Here is a 16,647-nt window from a genome sequence, read left to right as displayed (position 1 = left end):
ACAACATCATATAGTTGCCGAAGGGAAAGTCTACCCATCAGAGAATGGGATGTCACATGGGATACCGCTCAAAGAGCATCATGTGAAGGTATCTATACGAAAGATTTATGATGGTTATAAGTTGTTCCCTCTTCCTGTGCCGACTGAAGAAACATGTAATTTGAGGAATGCATTGTATGGTTTTAAACAATGGCCACGAAATTCAATTGCTCTAGTTAAGGTAAAATACAAATTTCCTTTATTTTTTAATATTATAGTCATATATAATGAAATCAATATGTAACCATTTCTAAACTTCCCAGCCCACTCCAACTGTGCAAAAAGATCAAAGACCTCCCCACACATCGACGACAATACCAACACCGACACCGACACCATCATCAACACAGGTTAATACTTCTCATAATCCTGGTGATAAAGTAGTAGCTTAAACTTATTGTTAGGCCTTAAAACTTTTAGTTGATCAAATGGTTTTTTAACGTAGATACACCAAAAAAGAAAGTACGAGGAGACCAACAGTTTGCCCCTTACAAAGAAAATACGACAATTTGTGATGCCAAAAGAACTAAATGGCAGGCCGAAGATCAAGTTACTGTATAAAAATTTTATGACCCGCAACATTGAATATCCAATTCATGTTAGAAGTGAGCCAGGGATAATCTTTGGAGCTGGGAGGACTGACGTTGTAATCTATCCGGACGTGATTAAAGAGCTTATGAAGAATAAGCAACTCGATGTTGATTCTATTTTTTGCTTTCAGATGTGAGTATGTTAACATTTAAATAACTAATATTTCATAGTAGTTTACCTTTATAATATATACATTTTTTTCAGGATGCTACATTCAATGTTTCAACACGATAATAAATGTGCCTTCATAAACCCGCAAAAAATCACGACCTTGAAATGTGGAACCGATGAGGAAATCGGAACAAACGTTGTTGTAAATGAGTTAGTTGATGCAATGAACTTTCATCAAGATAAAGATATTTTTCTAGCACCGTATTTGCAAGGGTATGATATTTTAGAAAATGCTATACGCCTTATATGTTTGTCAATAATTTTTGCTGACATGTTTAAACTTTACTAGGTTTCACTACATATTATTTGTAGTCTGCCCTCGTACACATGCGTGCTACATTTTGGATTCATGTCAAGGTATGAAGACATTTGAAGACTATGATATCGTAACACATATCGAAAAGTAAGAAGTTTCTTATTTAGTATTCTGTGACTGTTATTTTTTCAATAGATTCTAAGAAATCAATAATGCTTATTTTTTTAGAGCTGTTGCAACGCTAAATAAACAATCCAAATCCAGATCACGTGCAATGACATGGAATATCGCAAAGGTAACTAATTTTACTTTCTATATATATATATATATATATATATATATATATATATATATATATATATATATATATATAATATCCTCATGTGTATTTTATATTTAGTGCAACCAACAAACGTCGAATTGGGAGTGTGGCTATTACATCTCAAAGTGGATGCATGAAATGGTGTTGTACAGACAACGAGGATTTCCTAAAGTAAGTAGTTTTTTTAATTTTAAAACTAAACCTTAATTTTTATTAAAGTAAGTATTTTGTTATACTTTGTATGTAGAACCTTTGGAACGATAAAACACCATTTTCGGATGCGGAGTTGGACGATTTTGTTGAGTTTTGGATGACATCTTTTGTGAAGAACTATTTGAAATGAAGCTATGTTATATGGTTAGTTGTTATTACTATTATAATGGTCTTTTTTATCTTCCGCTTGATTCAAATTTGGAAATAAATTACAAAAATGTATTTTTTGTTTGGGTGGGAATGAATAAAAAAATCTTAATCTTAAATTATTATTGCAATAACAAGTTATTTATGTTAAATGATTCTTTCAAGCTACAAGTTAATTGTGTATATTGTCAATGTTTTCAACAGATTTGGAATATGCTATGGTGGTGACCAAGAAGACCTCAAGAGCTACATACAAAACGGTTTAGATGGAAAGAAATAAGCAAATGTAATTAAGATTTTTATTGAACATAACAATACGTTGTTTATAGTTGATTTGCCTCATATTGAACATAACATATAGCTATTTCATCTATATAATAAAATATTCCTTTTTTTATCCTTTATTGTAATTTACGTCTATTTTATCACATTCTAGTGGATGATAGAATGTTGGCTGATAAATATGATTGGATACACTTCACGTAGATACACTAATTGTATAGAATACACCATATAAGATACACCATATAGGATATGGCAAGGTAAATAGGATACACCATATATGATACACCATATACAATAAGATACACCATATAGGATACAACAAGGTAAAAAAGATACACCATATAGGATACACCATATACAATAAGATACACCATATAAGATACACCATGTACAATAAGATACACCATATAAGATACGTCAAACTACACCATATATCGTACACCGTTGGATAGCATACGGTTGTTTTAACCGTATTCTATTTATTTTGTAATAGGATACACCCCCAATAGAATACAAATGATTATCCGTATTATATTTGCAAAAATAGCCGTATCCCATTCCATGTTTTCTAGTAGTGATTGTAACCTATTTTGAAGTAATGAAGAAGAATTATTTTAGTATTATGTGAATTGTGTGATTTTATGTGCATTATACTTGCTATTAACGATGTAATAAAATAATAATAAAAATAAGCGTCAAAAATAAAATAATAAATAGACTCAATATCTATGAAGAAAATTGAAGTAGTCGTAACAAGGATTTCAAGGATATAAGGAACGCTGAGACTTATAAAGAGGAAGTTATGACATGTCGAAGTTTTGCGACAAAACCGGCACGACGTTGTGTATCGTAAAAAGTGAATTTTCGATAAACTACTTTTTAGCCTTAGTAACCTAAACGAAAGTCGTAGTGTATGTTAAAAAGAGAATGTACATAAAAAGAACGTCCAAAATTTGACTTCGTATGAGGAAGTTATGATTTTTCTAAGATTTGACATAGTAGTGCACAGCCCGGAATTCGAATTTTAGATCGACTGATTTTTAGCCGACACAATCTAAACGAGAATTGAAGATGTCGTTAATAGGAGCTCAAAGATATAAAGACAGACGAAAACGGACGTCGAATGACAAAGTTATGAAATTTTAACAGACTTTATATGTCTAGACCTGTTAAAATATAACTTTAAAAATAAAGTCAAAATTAGCCGACAGAGTCTAAAGGAAAGTTGTAGATCTCGTCGCTACCTACGCGTGGATATAAAGAACGTCAAAAACTGAGCTCGTATGTGAAAGTTACGGAATTTAAAAGTTTATTAATTTATAAGAGGATGTGAGGGTGACACGTGGCCAAATCCGGACCCTCCCTTGCTCCCCACGGCTTTGCTTCGGATGCTGACACCTGCCCCCTCGTACGTGCAGTGTAGCACTTCGGACGCCCCATGTACTCCGAAGGTACGCCCCGCGCACTCGCATCCTGCAGCCTATAAATAGATGCGAGGTTTCTCCATATTTGTCACACCTTTCCCATTCTTTCTCTCTCAATTACTTCTCTAAACCCCTCCCCTTCCCTAGTACTTCCCAAGTGCTAGAGGTGAGTCCCGGAGCGCCAGAAGGCTCCGAGAAGAAGAGCTTTCGGCTCAGAGTTTTGCCCCTGCAGAGCCCGGTTCCTAGCCAAACCCCCTTGTAAGTGAGTTATGTTTACCCTACTTTAAGTATAGCTTATGTTTAAGTTTATTATCGTTATTATGAACCTATAAACAATATATGTGCTAAGTACTATAAAATATAAAGTGTTATTATAATAGTTAAATGTTCGCGGTACGGGGAATCTGGTTTGAAGGGCCGCATAGGGTTGTTGGATTTCAAAATAGCTTTAATGCCAAAATGGTCATGCCCTCCGGTGTTTCATGTTTGGCCCCTGTCTGTACTTAGTAGTTGAAAAGTATTGTTTAACACTTATAAAACAATATCGCTCGTAAATTTAGACTAATAATTAGTCGCAATAAATATTAGACTAAAATCTAGTGGTAATAATACTAGGTTTCGTCGAAGGAAAATAAAATTGTTAGAAGCGAAGCGCCGCCCGAGTTTGGAGTCATCACTTTAACAAGTGAGTGCATAGTTACTTTCATTTTACACATAGATATGAAGTATTTAATATAAACTACGTGCTATGTGTGCATATTATTTGTGTTCTTGATATTTATGTTGGATGAACAAAATATACACGTTTTATTTGATTTAAATTGTATATGTATATTATACCTATAATTATGATGGGTAAAGATGGGTAGATGAAATAGATGATGAGCGATGAAATAAAATGATGAGAGGCCTCGATGTTTAAGCTGACTTAGTCATCTAGTGGAGTATAGATGACGACCACGGACTATTCTAGACAGTCTAGTGGAACGCTGGCAGGCTCGCAACATGTAAGTGTTTGCGAACGATGTGTTCACCGGTGTACTCCATCCCCCTCATGGTTGCCTTACTGACATATATTGCTGAGGAATCCCCTAAGCAATATTGTCATCGCGATGATCCTTAGGCTAGGTCCCTTGAATTAAATGTTTTAGGGACAGAAAGTGAGGATAACGGGAATGGGTAATCGGGTTGAATGATTTGATGAAATTAATAAACTTAATTATTGTGGGTTGTAAACCCTATGTGCTCACCACGCTCCCAAGCCTGACCCACTCAATTTCTTGTATTACAGGTAGTGACACAAGAGCATAATGCGATGATCTGATGAGGGATTATGGATTATAGGCCAGTAGAAATAAATAAAATGTTGTAATGCCTATGTTGTTTCTGTTTATGCTTTTGATGTGTATTGACAATGACATCCCGAGATTTTTAATATAATGAAAATACATTTCTTCGGAAATGCTTTGATAAATTCTTTATCATATTTTTGGGAACAAATTCTGCAACATATTTCTTCATAAATATACTCTAATTTTCAAATAAAGCATAAACAAAATCGGTATTTTCTGGCCGTAAAATCAGGGATGTCACGGTTGAAGATCATGTGTATGTGTGTGTTCATCGAATCTGATTTTGTGTTCATATGATATTTGAAGAAACAACTTACAAAAAAAAAAGATGCAGATGAAGAATGACTTAAAAGGGAGAAAATGGTGGCTTGGATCTGAATATTTTTTTCTCGTTGGTTTGTGTTCATATGATATTTGATGAATATGTTGTAGTAGGTGGCGATCGATGGTTGCTTGGATAAATAAATCCAGATCCATGAACTTCTGGGTTTTTGCAGATGAATACATATACACATGAACTTCTGAGTTTTTTTTTTCAAATGAATACATACACACACAAGAACAATAGCCCGAAGAATCGCCGGAAAAATCATGAATGTCGGAGTCTTGTCGAGAAGATGACTGGAGCCTCGTCCGAGATGTCAAATACACCGAAAACCGGTTAAACCTACGATTGAAGGTGGATGTTTTTTTTTTTTGTATATTTCAACAAGTTTAATGGAAAAATATTGATAAAAAAAATAAACGACTAACTGTATACAAATAAAAATAGATTATCTTTTAAGTCATTAGCATATGCAATGAGAATATTTGTTTGTTATGATTAAGGAAACGAATTAGTCACCGAGATTTAACCTTCCGTTGTTCCCGTAAAAATATCGTCTAGAAACTGTTGCATGCACGGCACTTTTTGTGGACTTTTCTAAAATATCCGTTCCGAATTAGGAGGTTTGCAAATTGCAAGTTCTCCAATAGTTACTCCGACGACTGATGCTCTGGAGATTAGGTCATATTTTCTCTAATTCCAAGTAATTTCTATTCCTAATTCTCATAATTCTTGTTACTTAGAGCTCCATAAGTTGTTCAATTACTCAATTCGTTGTTAGTTGTAGATACATGGGTCAAATTTGTAAATGAATCCTTGAATTCGATTTTGGAGCTCTGAATTTGAACCCTAAAATTTGTTTGATCATATTTAAAGTTCACGTTCTTGGTTCTGATGGTCCATAGGCATGGCTACCTGCGTGTGGATGCCGCATTGGCAATTAGCCTCTCCACAAGTTGAGTCTAAATTGTGCCGGAGTCACGTCCGATTACATGGTATTCATCATTATTCTCAGTCATCTGTCGGATTTCGCAAACTCAATAGATTTAAGGTAGTTTGTCGCAATTCCAACGGTCAGGACAGCAACAACCAATCAGGACGAACTGGAATCCAGCTTTACAGTGAGATCGAGAGGTATGCACTGCAGGTCTTTTTGAATTTTGATTCTACCCAACCCTATCATCATAATTTTCCTTCATCTCATCTCTACTCTGTATTCTGTAAGGACACCAACTGTGGTTTAGAAAAAGAAAGGGAAGTGGGGGAGCTTTTTAGAGAGACAGAGAAAAGAATAAAAAATATATAACCAACTTGAATAGATGAGCGATTGCCCAACTATTAGTAGCACCCTCTGGATGTATTTCACTTTTTTTGAATCCTTTGTAAGAATTGCAACTTAGATCTAATTAAACACATAGATTCTGGTTTCTATTGAGGTGTATTTTTCATGTCATGTGCAGTGTGCTAAATATGTACACAGTATGTGTTCATGATAACCGTACACATCTTGTGCTTTTGCAGGTTACTCACTGAGACTGTGAAGCAATCTCAAGGTGGGTGGGGTAGTAGTTCAAGAGATTGGCAGGAAGTTGAGGTATAGTTCACATAGTGCTATAGCCTATAAGCATTCTACTTGTTATTCTTGTGGACTTTTTCTCCCCTTTTTGTTAGTTGTTACATTGAACTATAAATCATTTATAAACAACAATTTTTCACCAAGAACTTACAATCAACAATTCACACATGATTCATATACTGAAAATGTTCATGTTTCATCAATTTTGTGCTTATTTTTGGAAACCAATATCCCATGTTCTATTTATAACTGCTTGTAATAATAATGTGGACACTTTTACTAAATTTATGGCTATGTTGTGTAGTTTCAATGAAATCAACTTGTGCATACACTCATCAACAAAACGGAGTTATGGGATGCAACAACAAATGTATACTTGAAGCCACTTGTACTATGTTATTCACCATAAATATCCCAATAGAAGTAACTTTTACTGCATATTAACCTCCACCTTCCATTGTTTTAAAAACCCAACCTCATCTGGTTCTTTTGCCAGATAGTATCTTTATTTACAGTTAATCCAAACTTTTTTGGTTGAACATAACTTTCGATGCAGAACAAATGAACTTCTTTTGTTGTATTATATGAATAATACTACTAATTAACTAGAGAATTAAATGTAACTGATGGTGATTTTAGTGTCACCTATGATAATTTATTTGGGTTATTATTTATACAATTTCAGGGAGCCTGGGTATTAAAACCAAGAAATTTAGAGCCAACATCTGTTGTGCATTTTGTTGGTGGCATATTTGTTGGGGCAGCCCCTCAGCTCACTTATCGATTATTTCTGGAACACCTTTCAGAGAGGTAACTGCTCTTATTATTATATTCATTAAACATAAATGATAAAAGAATTATTTTGATAACATTTATTCTTCTTGTTGTTGTCCAGGGGTGCATTGGTAATTGCAACACCTTATGCTAGTGGCTTTGACCACTTCTTCATAGCAGACGAAGTTCAGTTCAAATTTGACAGGTGTCTTAGGGCTCTACACGAAACAGTGAGTGTTTTCTTTTATGTATATAAAGTTTGTTTCCATTTTCTTTTGCCTGAATTAAGGTTGCTATACATATAATATAGGTGAGGGATCTTCCATCTTTTGGAATTGGACACTCTCTAGGATCCGTCATCCACCTTTTGATTGGTTATTTTTCTTTTTTCTTTTTTTGTTTTTCTAGAACCAGTGACAAACTGACAATCAAGTAAGTTTGTATTGATCAGGTTCCAGGTATGCTATACAGAGGTGTGGTAATGTATATATGGCTTTCAACAACAAGGTACTTACTTACTTACTTGTTATTATCCATTTCTCTTTAATTATTGCATTTAGTATATCATAATATCACTGGTCTTTCAGGATGCCAGCATGGCTGTCCCATTGCTCTCACCTGTTCTTTTACCAATGGCTCAAAGCATTGGACCAATCCTCTCACAGATTGCATCATCACCAACTATCCGTTTTGGGGTAATAACAATTAAGAAACACTTTTTTTCTTTTTCTTTTTTTATATAAAATGATTGATTCCATTTGTACAGGCAGAAATGACTTTAAAAAACTTGGAGAACCTTAGCCCTCGCATTATGAAACAAGTTATACCATTGATTGAGCAACTTCCTCCTTTGTACATGGAGTTGGCTAATGGAAGAGACAATTTCACTCCAAAACCAGAAGAAACTCGAAGACTGGTATCTATTAATTACGTAAATGTAAATGTAAATGTAAATGTAAATCCTTTTGTTGAAAGTTGAAAGATTATGAATTTGTTGTGCAGATAAAATCATACTATGGAATCTCAAGGAATCTTTTAATTAAATTCAAAGATGATACGATTGATGAAACGTCTACCCTAGCTCAGGTGCTTAGCTCAGAGGCTGCCATTAGTTCAGTGCTGGATATGTCAATTCGTTCACTCCCTGGTGATCATGGACTTCCTTTACAACAGGTTTGGCGTCTGTTGTTGTTTCTCTTTGACTTGTTGACTTAATAATATATCTTGTGTTGTAAACCTATTTGCATTGATCAGGCTTTGCCAGATGTCCCACCGGGAATGGTGGATGCTGTAAACAGGGGTGGAGAGCTATTTGCAAATTTAACTGCAGGGACACCATGGGAAGCAGTTGCTAAAGAAGTAGGTAATTCACTAGGTGTAGACTCTCCAACTCTTCGTGCAAATAATTCAAAGGAGTTAGATTTGCTTGCTGATACAATTACTGCTTGGATGATTACAAACACTGGTGCTAAACTTTTGAAGCCATAGGATTAGAATCCCACCAAAAGCTAAGATGGGAGTATAATATGCTCAATATTTGTAAGTTTGTAAAATGAATATAGACTCAAGTGCATGGAAATGCATATTGGTGCATAGAAATTGATGGTAAAACACATGCCAACATCACCAAATGTTGTAAAATACAAATCTTTGTTATTTATAGGCAAGAGCATGTGTATAACATATCCTATTCATGAAACTTGTTTGAATGTATGCTTGTAAGCTATCTGTGATTGTAAGTTGCTTGTAAGCTACTTGCATATGTGCTTTTGAACTATTTGTGGGTATATGCTTTGCTTGTAAGCTTACTCCTCCAAAAGAAAACTGGGGTGTTACAATTCATTTCTCATCCAACACAAAATTAAAAAGATGGGAAGTTGTCTATACAAAAAAAAAAAAAAAAACAAAACATATTTAAGCAACATTTATTACATCTTTAACATAGTTTACCCCTTGAAAGGTAGTAGCATGGGAAGTACTCAGATATCCTACCCTTTTGATTTAAAAAAGAAACATTTTACCATATATTATTATTCAAGTTCTCTCATATGAAAATTCTTTACTTCATCTAATTAATCTTCATGGTACAAGTATAACCCGAGTCCAAATCGAGCACATGCTTTGCAAAAAGCTATTTCTTCAGCTGCAGCAACAGGATCAGTAATCTGACCATTCGGGGTGGAAGACACAGTTCCAGTTGATTCACGGTGTGCCTGTATCAGTATATGCATTCAAGCTTATGAGTAAAATACAACAAACGCTTTCTAGGTCTATTTTGGGTCATCAGGATGTATTGTAAAGGGCATTCACGTCTTTTGCACAAACGACAGATCAAAAGTGAGTCCATGTCCCACCTTTTGGGTGGGGCAAATAATTGTAAGCCAAAGTTTAATCTTAGTCCAATGCATACCAAACACAGTACAGGAAAATCAAAATAGTCTACATGTAGTATTATATTATATAAATAAATGTAGCCATTCTGATGATTTAGGTATACCTCGCCATCAGTTGCACGTACAGTGACGCGATACACCACAGTCACACTTCCAGTATCTGAGAAAATTACATCACGTATTTCTCCACACCAACCTGAAAATAAATAATTATAAGATAAGTTAGGTAACAAAAGAAACATGTGGAAATACAAGTTCATCAAACAGATAAACTACAATAATAACAAACTCAAGTAGATTACAATGCAAGCTTGTGGTTATGTTATGCCATGAACACTTTTAAGATGCCTATCAACACCTGGATAAGATTACATAATATCAAGTTCATGTTCTGATGTTCATAGTTTAAAATTCAAGATTAGGAAGCAAACTAATGGAGATCCCTCATAGTCATACATCATTAATTGATCCCATATCTACATCTGATTTACTCCTATGTTTTCCCTCTTTCCCCTGGCATTATAATTTTCTAGCATCAAAATTGCCTACCAGGTAGCTTTATAAATGAGAATTGAAATTGGGAAAGTGACACATCTTCCTGAAAAAAGGAAATGCAATGTTCAAGAAAAGCACCTGGAGCATAGAAACTCAACATCCTGTTGGCATGGTACCTATAAGACATTTTCAGATCACCAAAAAAAAATCAGATTAAATGAAGAGAGGGGAAGATTAAAGATAGATACAGAAATTGGTGCTTGGAGAGAGTTTGAGTGAGTGTATTGAAATGTACCAAGGGATGGACGCCGCCTGAATACTATCAGGATATTTAACGATGATGTTATCAGGGATCCGCTTATTGAGGTCTCGAAGAATCTCAGCCAGGGGACGAGTGATGCATGAGGAGGCGGGATTGTCCAAGGGTACGACATAATTCGAGCTAGGCACTGATGATGCCGCCTTGCCCTTGCTATTACTATTACCATCGCCGCCGGTGCTACTGCTGCTACGATCACCCAGTGCAGACACCAAAACTAACTTACTTCTTCTACCACTTCTTCTAATGCTCAATTTAGAAACATTTTCGGAACCCGCTGCTCCGCTGCGCGAATTGAATGTGATCGCCACCGGAAAACGAGGAGCTACGGTCGCCGGAGACTCCATTGGGCGTACGACGAACATGCTGCTCTGGGAGGCCATTTTCTCCGGCCAGTGAGACGCTCCTGGTTCTCCTTGACTGGAATTGAACTAGTCGAAGAAGGGTGGGTTTGGTTTGGGATTTGCGGTTTGCATAGACAGGGCGGGTAGGTGAGAGAGCTCTAATAGTACACCGGTGACCGGTCACACCTTCCCATGAAAGTGCAAGTTGCCAAATTCTTCTCTTTTTCCACGAACAAATACCAAATTATTGAATTTACATTTTTTTTTCAAATATTAACCTAGGTTTGAGAATAACAAAAATGGCATTGGATATTGACTAATATTTTTCTTTTTAAGTTCCCAATTAAACCCACCGTACATCGTACATCAAAGAATATATACCAGGTAAATACTAAATAGTAATAGGAAATATATATATATATATATATATATATATATATATATATTAGGGGTGAGCAAACCCAAACCAACAAACCGAGAAACCGACTAAAACCGACGAAACCGAAACCGAAGCAAAACCGATGGTTAGGGTTTAAATTTTTTAAAAACCGAAAAGTCGGGTTTGGGTTCGGTTTTTACCCAGAAACCGACCCATCCAACCCAAGAAACCGACCCATACTTCAAACCGACAAACCGCCCCAAGAAACCGACCCATCCAACCCAACAAACCGACTCATACTTGATTGTTTTTTGGTTATAATAGACTATTTCGGGGTTTGGTTGTAACTTGTAGTAGACTATTTTGTTGTAAGACTCATGTTTTTTGAAGTATTTAACTTCAATTTGGTGTTTTTGAAGTATTTTACTTCTTGCTTCATTTTTGGAAAATGGGTTAAAACCCAAAAGCCATGGGTTTAAACCCAGAACCCGTGAGTTTATGGGTTGAACCCAAGAAACCGAAAAACCGACCAAACCGACCTCAGAACCCAAGAAACCGAACCGACCAGAAACCGATCATATTGGGTTCTGAAAACCAGAAACCGAACATTTATGGGTTGGGTTGGGTTTGGGTCCAAAACCGACCCATGCACAGCCCTAATATATATATATATATATATATATATATATATATATATATATATATATATATATATATATATATATATATATATATACCTCCTCTAATAAATGAATCATTTAAATGGCACATGTCACTTTTCTAACTTCTGTTTTGTCACATGACATCTTCTTATTAAAAGTTTCTCTCTAATTTGTTTGTCTTTAATTTTTATTTAGTCCCTACAAATTAGGATTTTCAAATAGAAAGTATTTTATTATCCGACAATTCAGCAACAAAATCGTTGATTGAGGAGTGATTTGGATTATCAAATTTCAAACCCCTACCCCTCTTATTCGTATTTCACTTTTGATCTGCTCCACTTCCCACAATCAAGATCAGAATCTTTGAAGCTTGAAGCGTAACTTCTTCATTTATCTATTTACAAACACATTATGATCGAGGGTTTGTTATATCTATGAATTTTTAATTATTGTTTTCTTTCTCAGTACATCGATGGAAACCCAAATGAATGTAACTAACTTAAGGCTTCATGCTTCTTATTCTCGATCAATTGGTTAAACATGTTTGATGGTTTGTTTTCTTTGCTCTATTTACGAGTTTTGTCTCCAGGTTAACTTTAGTGGCCATTCGACAAATATCTTGCTATCAACTTCTTAGATATCTTGATATTCTGATGGTTTAAGAACTAATATGCTTTTAGTTAAATTTGTTTTGAATTTTTGATACTCACAATATGGCATTTCTTCCTTCCTTATTATTGCATTGTAGGTGTTCGATAAAATGCCCAGGAGAACTTTGGAATTAAAAATTATTTGTATTCATTCAGTCTTACCTTCCCTTCAATTGGTAAGTGATCATTTTAAGGTTCCAAGTTTTATTTCGAATTGTAATACAATATAGTGTTTGGTGCTCCAAGGTTTTTCTGCATACATTTTCCATCAAGGTTTTTCTGGATTTGGTATTTTGTTTGGAAACTCCATTGATTTTATGCTTATTTTTCTTTACTGCTCTTGAATTCTATCTAGGGAACTTTCAATTCAAATTGCTGAGCAATTTGAGGCCTTGAGATCAATTCAAAAAATCAGCAATTTGAAATTAATATTTTCTCTCCCTTTTTATTTCAGTATCAGTATCAAGTCTTTAATTTTCATTCCCATTGTCGAAGGTTATTTTGCTTTATCATCTTGAACAATACGATTTCTGCAGACGTGACATCATAACAAATCTGGTTAGTTCATCTTCATAAACCAATATTTATAACATTTTTCTGGAAATACATTAATTCCAATGTACTTTCAATTTTCTAAAAATATCTCTTCTGAATCCATCATTCATTTTTCTGCAAAATTTCACAATAAGATATGCTTTTTTATAATAAAATACATATGGAGTATGTGTATCTGTTGCTATTTCTGTTGTAAAATCAGTAAAAAAAAAAGCAAATATTCTTATCTGCTTATTAAAACGCATCCCACTTCAGTCAGTTAATATTCTTCTTCAATTTCTTGATAAATATATTTTTCAAAGTGGATTGTTCGATCCATTTTTTATGAACAAAACCAACACCATGACTTCTGTATGAAGTATGATTGGATTTATATCATCATAGAGTGCATATTAGCTAAGTGGTAAATGATTTCGTTTCAATAAAAGAGAAATGGTTTTCTTTCCTGCTGTTAAAAAAAATATTTTGGAAATTTAGGAAAAGGGCATTTTTGTCCATATATTATGAAACATTGTTATTTTCGTCTTTGTAACTACATATGACTTCTTAATTGCTTTACCATTTTCACTTTACACCTGACTTGGCTATGTTTGTACAGATTATTGAAAATACGTGGGAAATCTGGTAAAAGGGCATTTTGGTCTTTTTATTGTGTCTCGATAACTTTGTTGTTAAATTACTGGAATTTCAAACAAATAAACATGCTACTTTCAATATTTTTCACAAGGGTAAATTGTTATTGTGTATCTGTATTCGTTTCAAATTTAGTAAAAATCCATTCTTTTATGAACAAAACCAACACCATGACTTCTGTATGAAGTATGATTGTATTTATATCACCTTAAAGTGCATATTAACTAAGTGGTAAATGATTCCGTTTAAATAAAAGAGTAAAATCGTTTTCTTTCACGCTATTAAAAAAATTGTTTTGGAAATTTAGGAAAAGGGTATTTTCGTACATTTATTATGAACAATCTTATTTTGGTCTTTGTAACTTCATATAACTTCTTAATTGCTTTAACCATTTTCACTTTGCACCTGAGTTGCTATGTTTGTACAAATTATTGAAAAAACGTGGGAAATCAGGGAAAAAGGCATTTTGGTCTTTTTATTGTGTCTTAGTAACTTTGTTGTTAAATTACTGGAATTTCAAACGAATAAAGATAAAAATGATATTGAAAAATAATGTATGAGGAAAATTTGTCAAAAAGTTAGGACTTAATGGCGGAAAGCCTCATTTTCCTAATTTTTTAAGTTAAGTCGATTTTTCTGCTTTAAGTCAAAAAGAACACTCATTTATACTATAGTTTACTGGATTAAGTCACCCATTATTTCCATTAAGGCAAAAAAAAAGTACAATAGTATTTCTTCATGCAAGTCATGAAAAATAAAAGATATTTAAGAGTTATTACTTACTTTCTATCGAGTCCAACCCCTCTGTGGATTCCTAAAATGGATTCTCATCAACTGACACAAGAAAGTGCAAAATATCAGGTGTCGGTATTAAAGTATAGAACATCAATCAGAAAATGTGATTTAGTACTATGCTGCATGATAAAGTTATGATATTTGAATTAGAAAGGGCTATAAAAAGCATATTCCATTTCTGATTTTAAATATATAGAAATGCATATTCTCATTTCTGATTCCGATTCTCAATTTTTCTACATTAAACATCATGTCAAAAAGAAACACCCATTAACTCGAGCACATTAATGTACTACATAGTTATAGAAGAATGCTTTCTTATGCAGCTATAGCTAATTCAACAACAATGATATTTAGGAACTACATCCTACAACATTATGAAGTGAATCTAATTCCTCATTTCTTTTTCAATATTTTTCACAGGGGTACATCGTTATTATGTATCAGTTTTCGTTTCAAATTCACTAAATATCATTACTGTGTATCTTTTTCAATAATTTGGGATGCTGGTTTACTAAAGATTTACTTTTCTAATTTTTTTACAGCAATATGGCTACTTCAAATATTACATTATAAAAGACATTGACCCAGTTATATCTCATTTCACAATCAAAGTAAAAATATTGAAGTTGTGGACACTCGATTCTAAATTTGATGCTAACGAAAAATAGTCAATCGAAATGGTTTTCTTGGATGAACAGGTATATTTTTATTTTAATAATATTTTTTTAATATATGTTTTCTTTATTAATTGCTAATGCTGTATTTTATACTTTTTTTAGGGATCTATAATTCAAGCTATGTTTTAAAGACTTATTTTATAAGTTTTAAAAAACTCTTCATGAGGGACCCGCTTATGAAATTAGCACCCTATTTATTGCAAGACACAATCCACACCCAAAGTCTACTACCTTTTTCTGATCTTCCACATAAAATTACTTTTTTTTAAGGGAAACAATTATTAATTTTCTTTTTGTCTAAAATTTTTAATTGTACCTCCCGTGGTTTCCACGGGTTATAACCTACTATATATATATATATATATATATATATATATATATATATTGTTTTATATTTTTGCGGTTTAATATCGAATTGAATTTTGTTTACAAAAAAAATAACAAATTACTTGCTAAAACTTCAAAAAAACTTTTTTTGGCTGGTTTTGTAAATATCTCCGGTATTCTTTCTTTTTTCGTTAATTTGGTCAAAAAAATAAGACTTATTTGAAGATTGCGTTATTTTTAATTAATAATAAAAATAGTGAGACTTTTCTGAAGATTATATTTGAACTAATGTATATTATTGTTAACAAATCTTTTATAAACATAACAGATTTTTTTATTATAAACAAAAGAAATAAAGTTGTTAATTTTCTAGGAATGAAAATATGAACTAAATAAACCCCCCCCCCCCCCCCCCGTTTCGATATTGTTTTCTGGCAACTTCAAACTTTCTCGTTCCTCTTATGATAGTTGTAGATGTCATGATGATGCATTATGTGGGTGTTCCTATGATGTTGGTGTTCATCTTATGTTCTTTAACCTAACTATCATCCAACCTTTATACCATACATATTAACAACTATCATATAACACATATCCACCATACTGAAAAGTTAAATGGAAACGAGTAAAGAGTGATTATGTATCTAAAGTGTCATTCAAAGTCCACATAGTTCATCTAATCATGACACCTACACCGATGTATAAGAGGAACGTGGTCTGAAGTTTTGAGCAAGCAATATGAGAGTACAAAGTACTCGTCCATCTTTTCATTCCTTTAAATTATCAACAACTGTATTTCTTTTGTTTATAATTAAAAATGTATGTTGCATTTATAAATGATTTGTCAATACTCAATACATTGATTCAAGAGTAATTTCAGAAAAGTCATAATATTTTGTTTATTGATTAAAAACTGATAATCTTCAAAAAAAAATCCCAG

The 16,647-nt window shown here is 33.5% G+C and overlaps 2 protein-coding genes across 2 annotated transcripts; one reads left to right on the top strand and one right to left on the bottom strand.

Annotated features, from left to right (window-relative positions):
* The first annotated feature begins 5,682 nt into the window (after window positions 1–5,682).
* Window positions 5,683–9,174, top strand: LOC145165916 (Gut esterase (DUF1350)). The gene is made up of 11 exons (XM_079084833.1): window positions 5,683–5,828; window positions 6,031–6,259; window positions 6,647–6,719; window positions 7,387–7,511; window positions 7,597–7,705; window positions 7,786–7,849; window positions 7,927–7,982; window positions 8,063–8,170; window positions 8,242–8,391; window positions 8,478–8,648; window positions 8,730–9,174. The coding sequence occupies exons 2-11, from the start codon at window positions 6,033–6,035 to the stop codon at window positions 8,961–8,963; spliced, it is 1,317 nt and encodes a 438-aa protein (XP_078940959.1). The 5' UTR covers window positions 5,683–5,828; window positions 6,031–6,032; the 3' UTR covers window positions 8,964–9,174.
* Window positions 9,175–9,386: 212 nt separating this feature from the next.
* RAD52-2 (cobalt ion-binding protein) lies at window positions 9,387–11,256 on the bottom strand. Its single transcript, XM_079084834.1, has 4 exons — window positions 10,659–11,256; window positions 10,502–10,539; window positions 9,973–10,064; window positions 9,387–9,688 (listed from the first exon to the last, which is right to left on the bottom strand). Exons 1-4 carry the CDS (start codon window positions 11,063–11,065, stop codon window positions 9,548–9,550), a joined length of 678 nt encoding a protein of 225 aa, XP_078940960.1. The 5' UTR covers window positions 11,066–11,256; the 3' UTR covers window positions 9,387–9,547.
* Between the last annotated feature and the right edge of the window lie 5,391 nt (window positions 11,257–16,647).

The sequence above is a fragment of the Lactuca virosa genome, chromosome 3, assembly GCF_052849685.1.
Source record: "Lactuca virosa cultivar CGN04683 chromosome 3, Lactuca_virosa_CGN04683_v6, whole genome shotgun sequence".
Classification (NCBI taxonomy): domain Eukaryota; kingdom Viridiplantae; phylum Streptophyta; class Magnoliopsida; order Asterales; family Asteraceae; genus Lactuca; species Lactuca virosa.
This window is presented reverse-complemented; position numbering and strand designations above follow the sequence as displayed.

What these genes read in the sequence shown, in the direction of transcription:
- LOC145165916 (XM_079084833.1), top strand. Translation starts at nt 6,033, where the DNA reads ATGGCTACCTGCGTGTGGATGCCGCATTGGCAATTAGCCTCTCCACAA. An exon ending in TTAGGGCTCTACACGAAACA is followed by an intron (nt 7,706 to 7,785) that starts GTGAGTGTTTTC and finishes CATATAATATAG; the next exon opens with GTGAGGGATCTTCCATCTTT. An exon ending in CGTCATCCACCTTTTGATTG is followed by an intron (nt 7,850 to 7,926) that starts GTTATTTTTCTT and finishes TGTATTGATCAG; the next exon opens with GTTCCAGGTATGCTATACAG.
- RAD52-2 (XM_079084834.1), bottom strand. Translation starts at nt 11,065, where the DNA reads ATGGCCTCCCAGAGCAGCATGTTCGTCGTACGCCCAATGGAGTCTCCG. An exon ending in CAGGCGGCGTCCATCCCTTG is followed by an intron (nt 10,540 to 10,658) that starts GTACATTTCAAT and finishes AATGTCTTATAG; the next exon opens with GTACCATGCCAACAGGATGT. An exon ending in TACGTGCAACTGATGGCGAG is followed by an intron (nt 9,689 to 9,972) that starts GTATACCTAAAT and finishes ATACTGATACAG; the next exon opens with GCACACCGTGAATCAACTGG.